This window comes from Rhinoderma darwinii, chromosome 6 (assembly GCF_050947455.1).
Source record: "Rhinoderma darwinii isolate aRhiDar2 chromosome 6, aRhiDar2.hap1, whole genome shotgun sequence".
Taxonomy (NCBI): domain Eukaryota; kingdom Metazoa; phylum Chordata; class Amphibia; order Anura; family Rhinodermatidae; genus Rhinoderma; species Rhinoderma darwinii.
This window is the reverse complement of record NC_134692.1, coordinates 120,794,327-120,806,795: the sequence shown is the minus strand read 5'-3', so window position 1 is coordinate 120,806,795 and position 12,469 is coordinate 120,794,327. Positions and strand designations below refer to the sequence as shown.

General features: G+C 41.8%; 1 protein-coding gene across 1 annotated transcript; it reads right to left on the bottom strand.

Moving 5' to 3' along the window:
• Positions 1 to 202: 202 nt before the first annotated feature.
• MCM5 (minichromosome maintenance complex component 5) lies at positions 203 to 10,298 on the bottom strand. The gene is made up of 15 exons (XM_075830202.1): positions 10,024 to 10,298; positions 7,260 to 7,386; positions 6,003 to 6,131; positions 5,634 to 5,806; positions 5,394 to 5,549; positions 5,115 to 5,281; positions 4,544 to 4,715; positions 4,297 to 4,408; positions 3,997 to 4,140; positions 3,072 to 3,314; positions 2,752 to 2,864; positions 2,540 to 2,668; positions 2,031 to 2,173; positions 1,804 to 1,931; positions 203 to 815 (listed from the first exon to the last, which is right to left on the bottom strand). Exons 1-15 carry the CDS (start codon positions 10,191 to 10,193, stop codon positions 714 to 716), a joined length of 2,208 nt encoding a protein of 735 aa, XP_075686317.1. The 5' UTR covers positions 10,194 to 10,298; the 3' UTR covers positions 203 to 713.
• Positions 10,299 to 12,469: the final 2,171 nt, after the last annotated feature.

The window sequence follows — 12,469 nt, the reverse complement described above, 5'->3', positions numbered from 1 at the left end:
GGATAGTTTAGAAACCAAGTGCCTGGTATAAGGATGACCTGCCCTACCGTTAATCAAGAGTGCTTTCCGAACAAAGTGCCACAATAATATTCACCAGAGTATCCCTTTAAAACTTCCTCAACTTTATACCATATGGAACCATTGAGGTTAGTCACATGATTAAGGTTTACACTTAAATTTAATGAAAAGGCAAACCAAGCCATCTGAATATAAAAAGGTTTTATTTCATTTTTTTTCTGCTCACTTATGTTATTTAAACTTCAATATATGCTCATAGAAATAATCCTCCAGCATAACCAACTCTGACATACCTTAGAACAGGACCAATTTACACATTATAGGATCTCAGTTATCTAATGTTAAGTCCAACATAAGAAAATAGACATCCTATTCCTCCAATGGGTCATGTATATACATAAATACCTTTATTATGCTATTTCCACATTGGTCAATCTGCATTTTTCCTGCGATTTTTCTAAAATCAAGGCTAAACTATGCATTTTTTCGAAGATAGCAGCAGAAAATGACAACGTGTGGCTGCAGCCGTGGACTCTCTGACCTAACGATTTTGGGAATTGTGGCTAGTTTTAAAGCATATATACAAATTCCTGCGAGGGAACAGCGCTAGCATGAAGATAAAAAACAATACTTCACTAGTCAAGTCAATACGCTGCCCAGTATTCCATAATTCAGAGTCAAACTTTTCTTCCGTATTATTTAATGCGGAATAGGACTTTACGCTGAAGACGATGCTGAATTTCACCGCGTCGCATCATAATATGCAGGACCTTGTGAATCGCATGTTCTGGATATTTCTGCAAACAAGAAATCAAGACATTAACATCAAGACTGTCAGACGTTAAAATATTTCTTAAAAGCATAAAGGCTGGCTTCTACACAGCTTATTAAGAGGAAGGTTTATCAGCAAATTGTGTTTCACTTCTCAAATCAAGATGCTGAAATACTTCTTTCTTATATAGCACCAACATATTCAGCAGTGCAGTGAAGAAATTATCACTAACATAAGTAACCGTCCTCAATGGAGCTCACAATCTAATATGATTTACATACACTAGATTTCATAGAAGCCAATACACTAGATTTCATAGAAGCCAATACACTAGATTTCATAGAAGCCAATCTGCATAAACTTCCACTGTCCTTTTAGAAAACCAGATTAAAAAAACAAAACAAACAAAACAAACTATGTACACACTTGCTTTATGGCTTCCATTATAAATGTAACCCATGACGCTCTGCTGGATCAATCTTATGACTGGTACCACTGGCACCTGACGGATCCTATTGACTTACAAAAGAATGCGTCAGGGTGTCTTAATTTTACAGGAATAGAAGAGCTGCAAGCAGGTTCCCCCCCCCCCCTTTAAAATTTGACAGAGCCAAATACCATTGCAGTATGAGGTCCGTTTTAGTGGCTGTATTTCATCCACAGTGGTACTGAATCGAACTTGCATGACAATAGAGCTCTAAGATGCCCTAAGTTTGGTTCAGTAGAACCGTGGGGGGGGGGTCTTGTATTACACTAAAAATATGGTCATATTTGAAACCAACCAAAATAGCTAAAAGAATGGGTGGGGTAATCCCAAATAAAACCAGTATGTTTTTGGTTTTATTCAGTGATGCTTTGAAGAGTGCGCCACATTAAGATGTCTAAAGATTGCATAATTATACATCCCCCCTGAATACTAGGTTTATTCCATGCACTAGGAATTTAGGTTTGACAGCTGTGTCCAGTTATGGGTAATAATTACAACCTGTAATTTTAGTCTTCGTCATTCTTACCTGTTTTAGAAAATCTTGGATGATGCTGTGTTCAGAAACCTGAGAGCCAATTGCAAACCTCTTCTTCATCTGCTTCTCTATGCGAGACAGCATCTCTTGGTCCTCTTGCGTGGTAAATCCTTCGACTCCTGTAGGGGATGAGCAATGAAAAGTAGTATTATATATGGCAAAAACAAATATCTAAATACACTAAAATGTTTTACGTTTTTTTTTCACATAATACTTACCAGAGAGACTTCCTGACATGGCAGCGTCCAGTGTGGACACCTGGAATAAACGCAGCGCCTCTTCTACATCAGATTCTATAGCAAAAGGCAGTAGTTTCATCTTGCTAAGAGATTCTGAAATCCGGACAACGGCTTCTAATTGTCTGCAAATTAATCATTAGACATTTTTCATGTGAAGAGGGAAAAAAAAAAATGCTTCAAGATAGTCATACAAAATATCGCCCGAGTTTCCGTTATCTTGAACATCTTTTGCCCGTCATAAATGTGTTCACAATGGCGGCACCCGTTCCATATGTGATAAACATGGGACACAAACTAGTATTCTAGGGTACTGTAAATAGTCAGGTCACACAAGGCTCCCAGATTTCTGAATGCAGTTTGAACGTAACGAGAGATATAGAATATGATAAATTCTGCTGTATACAGTAAAAATAAAAAAGATTAGACTAATTGACATGTTGCTCAATGATAAAATATTAATACCACCCAACTGGAGATTTTTTTTATACCTGACAGTTATGGGGATACTGGATCTCTTCTCGCTTTCCCTTTCATGTTCACGGGCACCACTACGCATGAGGACATAACGATTTTTGAGTTTTTCTGCCGCTTCCACTGAGAGACGTGGTCCACATTTACTAGATTATAAAAGACAAGGCATTAAATACACTGAAGTCTTAATCCCACTTGAGTAAAAGGACGGAAAATATAGACGGCTTACTTTCTGCAATAAGCAATGTATTTCTTAAGAGTATTAAGATCCACCTCTCCTTCTACTGCCTGAGTTTGTGTACGTGCACTAAGATGTACATTCATCACATGCTTAGCAAGTGTCTGTAGAGAAAAAGAGAGGTATTCACAAGGAGGAAGAGAAACACAGGAGTACAGTTAAGTCTACAAGCTCTTAAAGTCTCAAACCGGAGTCATGGGGGGGGTCTGGCCTCTAGATTAATATAACTGGGCGGCACAGTGCGAGATTAGATTCCATTACAGAATCAAAACTGCTGAATATTTTACGGATGTTCTAGATGACGTTCTTACCATGTCTCTCTGCTCATTATGTTCATCCTTGATAATGAAGATCATGTCAAATCTTGATAGGATGGTGGGCATAAAGTCGATATTCTCCTCCCCTTTAGTGTCATCCCACCTCCCATACACTGAGTTGGCAGCTGCGAGTACTGAGCAGCGAGAGTTCAGGGTAGTGGTGATGCCAGCTTTCGCAATAGAAATGGTCTGCTGCTCCATAGCCTCATGGATTGCCACTCTGTCATCCTCTCGCATCTGAAATATAAAATGCCTCAGTCAATCTCCTAAACAAAAACTTGGTTTTCCTTAATACATTTATTCAACCTGATTGCTTGTATTTGCAGTGAATGAGTGAGTGTCTATTCACAAAGAGATTAGGGCATTCGTTGGGTATATTTGTTTTTCTGGTGCTCGGCAGCATAGCAAAGCGCAGCAGGCTGTGCTTTCCTATACCAACGTGTACCGGCATGACTTATGCCAACAGGATATTTGGAATCTATTGGGCCTATAGGAGTCAATACACAGATTAAGCGTATGCGCCAGGACAACGCAGTGCGAGTAGATATAAAGCAGTAGGAGTATTTAAAAAAAAAACACAAAACTTTAGAACACCCAGTTTTAGAGTATGACAAATCTAAATCTGCTTGAAAAAGACCCTATTGCTTGAAAAAGACCCCATTGAGTAGGGTTGAAACGTTGCAAGAGGTGATTAAAAGTGATCCCATTTATCACTGAATTTGGAGTGCTGTCTTGACTTTTGGAATTGTTGCTGGCTATTTGGGACACTGGTCGAGTGTCTGAACAGGAACCGATTCACCCGATACTTCAAATTATGGTGCTGCTTCTATTTTTCTAAATCTGCTTAAAAGTACAAAAACTATTGGACACCATTTAGTAGCAAAATATTTTCAGTGTCAGGACTATTGTCTTAAGTTACCTTATCAAATTCATCAATGCAGACGACTCCTCCATCTGCCAACACCATGGCACCTCCCTCCATAATAAAGTTACGCGATACAGGATCCCTAATGACCGAAGCAGTCAAACCAGCTGCACTGCTACCCTTTCCAGATGTGTAAACCTGCAAATGAAAAAACTGAATTAGGAGCAGGTATGACTGATAGTAACGTTATACTTGTGTAAATATATCTGTATATCTTTGCACACTACAAGGAAGGAAAAAAATAAATAAAGAAAGAAAGCCCAATACAATTCACTCCACAGAAATGCTCCTTACCCCAATGGGGGAACACCTCTCCACAAATTTCAGAAGCTGAGACTTGGCAGTTCCAGGATCTCCCAACAGCAGCAAGTTGATGTCTCCTCTACGAGTTAGTCCATCTGGAAGCCTGAACAAAAGATTAAAAGGACATCCCATTAAGAAAAAAAAACTTGGTGCAAATTCTACAAATCGTAAAACGTCATCCCCAAAACCATAACATGTGGCGTTTGCCTAAACCAGATAAACACTTGTTGCAATTCACCTTTTACGTGATCCACCGAAAAGCAGACATGCAATAGCCTTTTTTATGTCACTGCTGCCATAAATTGATGGAGCAATACTTTTAGCAATTGTTTCATAAATGTCAGGTTTGGAAGCAAGGCGTCGGAATTCCTCTTCTTCCTGAGGAGAAACCGCACCAGCTGCACTTCTTCCTATAAGGTAAAACGCAAAGATATTTTATTGGCACAAGCAAACAAGTGAGGACATTGACATTATTCTTGCGTGAATTGGTTAAAAAAAAAAAAATGCACACAATAAACTGGCCAATTTCACATGGGCATGTTTAGTCCGTGATATACGGAGCGTATATCGGCAGTATTTCCCCAAACAGTTCAAGGAGGCAGGCTCCTAGTATCATAGATGTCTATAATAAGTCACTGCCTATCCCACAGGAATACCGTCCTATACTGAAAATATGAACTGTGTTCAGTCTGTGAAATACTGCAGACCGAAAAGCACAGACCCAACGCACCCGTGTAAAACCGGCCTAAAGAAAAATACTACAGTGTCATGACTTAGAAATAGACAAGTGGCAGTTCAATACAACTCACCTGTGCCTTCTGTATCTACTTGTATACCAACAACGCGGATATAGGAGCTACGAATACCCACTCCTACTCGGTCACGTCCTTTACTGGTAGTTTTGCCACTTTTACGAATGGAATAAATACCCATAATTGTCACTCTATTTCCTGGAACAACTTTGTCACAGAGATACCTGAAAAGAGATTTTGAAATGATTTTTTTTTTTATAGAATTCCGCAAATTACAAGCAGAAGTTCAAAAGGTGACAGGTACATCTTTACAGAACCAAAGAACTGTAACCTGACCTGTCACAGTACAATTGCATATGGCGTGGCATCTCCCCATGTGGCACAGCATCTGGAGACTCCTGAAGCTTTAGGGTTTGAAAGTCCACACATTTACATTTGTCGGGTATAATGAAGTATGGATCTAGAGGACACTTGGGTCGACCTGCCTGCTCCCTGTGGACAAAAAAGAGAATTTGAGTACAAGAACCAGTGTGTGATACGATGTTGGAATATAAGACCAGCGTTTGATAAACGTACGTGTTGCACTTTCGCGGCATGGCATAACCCTCCAAGCCAGGGCGCACTGGAATGTTAGGGATTGTGTTTTTGCAGCTGCGGCATTGTATTGAGATTTTTATAGCTTTGGCTCTGACCGCTGTAGCAGCAATAACAATACCAGGGATCTTTACAAGGTGAGACATCTGCTCCGACTGCAAAATAAATGTGAAACTAAGACACCAATAGTCAAATAACAAAAGTACAGATTGCACAAAAACATTTCAAATCAAAAAGATGAAAAAAAAAAACACAAAAAAAACACATTCTCTAGGATAATTAAAGAGGAGACTGGATTTTCAGGTAATAGTGTAGCTCCAAACAAAGACAAAACGTCAGCTAGGTAAATACCTTTAGACTCCGAATGTTGGCAGGATTAGCGTCAGACCGCAACATGACCTGGATTTCTTGCACAGTTTCTTCACCTGCAGGACGTGGACGTGTGACCTCATCTGCCACCTCCTGCGCAGCTTCCTCCAACTAAAATAGAATGAAGAACGTAGTAATTAAAGGCTATGTACACCTTTGAAAACAATGTATTTATTTTTTAATAAAACAAGTGTATCAGTGTGTTTGGTGCAACCTTTTGATTAAAAAAATTATTGTTACTTTTTCAGATACAGCTGCTTTGTATCCTGGATACACATCAGCTGTATTATGTGCTGAAACCTGTAGCCATCAGGTCACTGACTGGTTCAGTGACAGCGGGTCCTGCGTTTCTGTGACGCAGGATCGAGCCGTTATCTATCACATTTCAGTTCATATACTGGATAACAGGCGGACATTGCGCATCAGACACGCAGGACCTGCTGTCTCTGAACCAGTCAGTCCGGCCAACCTGAAGGATTCAGGGCTCAGCGCAAGACACAGCTGCAGTGTATCCAGGATACAAAGCAGCTGTATCTGAAAAGTAACACATTTTTAATAAAAAGTAATTGCAAAGTTGCACAAAAGGCACTAATACAAGGTTTTATTTAAAAAAAAACAAAACAATAGTTTTCAAAATGTGCACATAGCCTTTTAAAAACGACTTAAGCTTTTGGAATTTTATTATTTCAACCAAATGTCACAGGACATGGAAAAAAGAACGATTTAGGCTTCGTTCACATCTGCGTCGGGACTCCGTTGATGCATTCCGACAGACATTTCCATAAACGGAATCCATAGGTTTCGGTTTGAATCACCATTGATTTCAATGGTGATGGATCTGGTGCAAATGGTTCCCGTTTGTCACGGTTGTTTAAGGGTTCTGTTGTTTTAACTGAATCAATACTGACCTGGACTGCACTATTCATGCCATCAAAATGACGGAACCCTTAAACAACGGTGACAAACGGAAACCATTTGCACCGAATCCGTCACCATTGATATCAATGGTGATGCAAGCGGAAACCTATGGTTTCTGTTTCAGTTTGGATTTCGCTCATGGGTTCCCCGGACGGAAAGCTCCAAAGGAACCCATGAACATAGTCCCGACGCAGATGGGAACGAAGCCTTATATGGTAAGACACTAAAATATACTAGAGCTCCTGATAGTAGCAAACAAGACACCATCATGGAGTGCTATAATGTTTATTGCCCAGAGCATCTCATGTGAGAATTACTGACCAGGTGAAGGTGTTCTGTGGGCTGCTTATAAAGATAGTCTGCAAGGTCCTCATCAAAACTAGACAGATCTTCCATCTCCACCTCAATCCAGTACTCTCCAAGGTTATAGTGACGCTTGAGTTCATCTCTAAAATCAAATAACCAGTTAGCAATATAAAAATAAAACAAATATACAATACATAGGTCTAGTTCACACTGAAGTTTTTTGCAGGCAGAAAAAAAATCTGCCTCAAAAATCTTTCAGGAATTTTGAAGCAGATTTAGCTTGCGCCTTTATGCCCACAGACTTTGGAGCAAATTCAAGTATCTCGGGCAAAGAACGCTGTGAAAACATCTTAACTAGCATTGCAGATTTTTTTCTGCCTCCCATTGATCACAATGGGAGATCAGAGACAATCACAGCAAAAAAGGACATGCCGCTTATTTTAGAAAAAAAAACCCCAAAGAAATCAATGGGGGCAATTTCTGACGCTTTTTGACGCGGATTCTGACGTGGTTTCTGCATAAAAAAAAACCTGTGTGAACAGGGCCATACACTTATGAAAGGATGGCCTTGTAAAATAATGACAAATCCATACCCAAGGCAGAAAGATTTTCATTTCCCAAGAGGATAAAACAAGCCTATTATTATTTAGCCACTGACCATCAGTGGTGCCAGAGGTGGAATCTGATGACTGCCATGGGCAACTACTCCACTTTCTCTTTGCACCATTCTTGAGCCATGTCCTAAGTCCTGACCTACCATAGTGAAGCCGGCCATATACTTGATAGCGGTCGGCCAAACGAGCTATTCCTCCCAACTTCCAATCGTGGAACAGGAAGAAGTGAGAAAGGTGCTGTCAGAAAAGGATCGGGCATGCTGAAAGCCAGGACGCCGCCATATACATTAGATGGTCGTCACGTTTTGCCAAAATTGACCAACATACATGTAATGTGTATAGCCAGCCTTAGCCTGCTCACAACACATTTGGGCTTTACGTTCTGCATGTACATCAAGAAGTGTTCCCAATATATAAGCCTAACAGGCCCATAGACTTCTATTAACCAGACATTTGCCAGAGTCATTTTGGCTGGTATACCTTTTTTCAACGAATGCAAAGCCTGACGCCCATTTCAATATAACTGGATGCAGTAAAAAGAAATGTACACAGCAGTTCTACAATTGGAGCCTATAATGCAGTTGTGTAAGCAATCACCCATCTACACCAACAAATGTGATCAGAGCCTTAGGCCCCATGCACACGACCGTAAAAACTCCCGTTATTACGGGTCGTAATTACAACCAGAAATAACGGGCCCATAGACTTCTATTGGCCACGGGTACCTCCCTGTATGCTTACGAGAAGGTGCCCGTGAAAAAGATAGAACATGTCCTATTTCAGGCCGTAATAACGGCACGGGCAGGCCCATAGAAGTCTATGGAGCTCTCGTAATGACGGGTGGCTACATGTGTGCACCCGTCATTACGGCAGCGTTGCTAGGAGACGTCCGTAAATAGTCACTGTCCAGGGTGCTGAAAGAGTTAACTGATCGGCAGTAACTCTTTCAGCACCCTGGACAGTGAATTCCGATCACAATATAGATCAACCTGTAAAAAAAAAAAAAAAAAAAAAAAAGACGTTCATACTTACCGAGAACTTCCTGCTTCTTCCTCCAGTCCGGCTGTTGTCTTGGTGACGTGTCCCTCTCTTGACATCCAGCCCGACATCCCTGGATGACGTTTCAGCCCATGTGACCGCTGCAGCCAATCACAGGCTGCAGCGGTCACATGGACTGCAGCGACATCGGGCTGGATGTCAAGAGAGGGACACGTCACCAAGACAACAGCCGGGTAAGAATGAATTTTTTTTACTTTTACCTCGGAAAGGGCTGCCCCTTCTCTCTATCCTGCACTGATAGAGAAAAGGGGCTGCCGATTAGTGCAGTGCAATTTTGCCCGTAAATACGGGTGGAATACTGGTGACACCGGAACCGTATTTACGGGCATGGGTCCGTAAATACTGGTGCAAAACGGGTCGAATACGTGTGACACCGGACCCTTATTTACGGGAGGGAAAAAATACGTTCGCGTGCATGAGGCCTTAGCAATAAATATATTAGGCTACAGCCACACGACAGTTTTATTTTGTGGTCCGCAAACAAGAGATCTGCAAAACACAAACAGCACACAGATAACATCCATGTACGATCTGTGGTTTTCACGTCACCATGCAATTAAATGGATGAGACCGAGTTACAAACACGGACAGGAATAGGACCTGCTCTGAGTTTTGCGTCCCAGTCCCACGGATCCGTCAAAAACACAGTAGTGTGCACTGTGCCATAGAAATGGATGGGTCAGTGCGCTGTAAAAAAAACAAACACTGACGAAAACAATGGCCGTGTACATGAAGCCTTGGTGACCAATGGACCAGGTTTATCAATTAACCCCATATGCAGCTCAACTATTGCGAGATAATGCTAGAGCCGGAAGTCAGAACACGACTAAATGACCTGTATCCAACAATAGACATTGAGCAATAACCGAGCAAATAGGAGAGTTTTTTTTTAAAGGGAAAGTGTTCCAATAATGAACACGTGACATTTTAGATTCGATAGCTCCTTCTGGTATCTGATCAAACCAGTGAATTAGTCTGTCCCATATATATATATATATATATATATATTTATTTGCACTAAGGCAGCGGTCTGCATTAAACTAAGATGACAGATTTAATTCCCGCTTCTATGTTGTCTGAACGTTACCGGATGACTCCGTTCACACCTGTATTTATAGGTGAAGCCGGTTCGGTCGGTGCCATAACGATACTGCCGCAGGAATTCTTTAAATCGCTTCTTCAGCTGTGACTTCTTGGCTTGTCCATCATCACCCGTCTGCTGCTCTCCCCCAAAACTGTCACTATAAAAGATACCGGCATCGTCGAAACCGGACATAATGGCAAAAAGCAGCGAGAACGGGAACACAGAATGGCGACCTCACTGCAAGATGAAAGCGCGCGAAAAGACTACTTTCGCGCCAAAGTGGATCCGGCGCCACTGAGAGATTTCCGCCCACTCTTGTTTTCTATTGGTTAACAATTCAGCTGTCCTGATATAATCCATGTGGGTTGGGGTTTCAGATTTGAACTGAGATACGCATGCGCAAACATTTCGTGGTTGCTAGAGAGTGAAAAGAGGTTAAATATACGTCGTCATGCAAGAAGCCATTTTGGCAGAGGCCGATGGGTTTCTTTTTATCTTCTAAAACATGTCTGCTGCTGTAAATTAAAATCATGGTAGCTGATCTTCATAAATGTTATAGTGTATTAATAAAAAATATATTTAAAAAGATAGATCAAAGTGGAAGGCTGCAACAAATGTGAAATTGAACACTTGCTGGCAAATTACTTGGCTAATTACAAATTTTGTGACATAATCCGCAGATAATTTTGCCTCTAATCCCACCAAATCCCTGCCCGTACACGCCCGATTCAGCTACTACAGTATCATGCTCCCACAGTGCCTCCCACACAGTATAATACCAAATAGCTGCCCCTACACAGTATAATGCCCTCTAGCTGCCACCATACAGTATAATGCCCCATAGATGCACCCATACAGTATAAAGCCAACACAGATGGCCCCATACAGTATAAAGCCAACACAGATGGCCCCATACAGTATAAAGCCCACACATATTCTCCCATGCAGTATAATGCTCAAACAAATTTCCCCATACAGCATAACGCCCCCATAGCTTCCCCCATACAGCATAATGCCCCCATAGCTGCCCCTATACAGTATAATGCCGACTTATCTTCCCCTAGTTCCAATGCCCTTGTAGATAGTGACACAGTGCCCATGTAGGTAGTGCCACAGTATATTGCCCTCTTGCTGCCACCATACAGTATAATGCCTCCATACAGTATAAGGCCAACACAAATGCTCCATACGGTATAATGCCCACATAGATTCTCCCATGCTGTATAATGCTCACACAGATGCCCTCCCATGCAGTAGAATACCCAAACAAATTCCCCCATACGACATAATGCTTCATAGCTGCCCCGTGCATCATAATGCCACCATAGCTGCCCCATACGGTAAAATGCACATACAGATGCCACATACAGTATAATGCCCCATAACTGCCCCATACAGTGTAAAGCCCCATAGCTGCCCCCATACGGCTTAAAGCCCACCTACAGAATAATGCCTCAATAGCCTCCCCATACAGTATAATGACCCTATAGCTGCTCCATACAGTATAATGCCCCCTAGCTGCCCTTATACAGTATAATACCCCCAAAGCTCCCCCTAGTGCCAGTGCCCTCTCGATAGTGTCACAGTGCCCATGTAGATAGTGCCCCTATATAGTGCCACAGTTTCCATGTTAATAGTGCTACCCCCAACCTGTAGACAGCGCCATTGAGACTCCCTCTAGAAGCGGAATCCCCAGCCAGAGCAGAGGCCGGGGATTCCACTCCTAGAGGGAAGCCCTGATGTTACTGTCCATATATGGACAGTGACGTCTGTGGATGCTCCTTGAGCAAATCCCCGTTGCCGACTCTGGCCGGGGATTCCTCTCCAGATCATCGGCAACGGGAATTCCGCTCAAGGAGTAGGCACTAATTCTGAAGCAGGAAACTATCAGCTCCCTGCTCCAGAATTAGTTCAGAGCGGAGGGAGCTTCTCCTCTCGACGAAGACTCCCCGGCATCGTTGCCAACCTCCACTTCAGAAATTTCTGAACAACTGAACTAAAAATCACACACAGACCAAAAGTTTTACGGACACATTACAAAATCAAGAGTAAGGCCCCATGCACACGACCGTAGATTTCGTCCGTAATTACGGACCCATTCATTTCTATGGCTGTAGAAACCTTCTGTAAAAAATAGGACATGTCCTATTTTTTTATTTTATGGGCCATGGTCCTATACTTTATAATGGGAACACGGTTCGCAAATGCAGATGACTGTCCGCAGTCGTCCGTGGCCGGCCGTGCCCATAATCACAGATTGTGATTACGGGCACGGTCGTGTGCACAGGGCCTCAGTGATAATAAAGAGCATAACTAACACCTTTTAAGAGTGATCACACGAGTGGGATAGTAAAAAGAAGAGTACGGGCACAATGCTAGTGTGAACTTAGCCTAATACAATTAAGATATTAATAATATTTAAAAAAAATTAAACCCTGCCAGATTTTGAACCAGTGACCTTTCAGCTG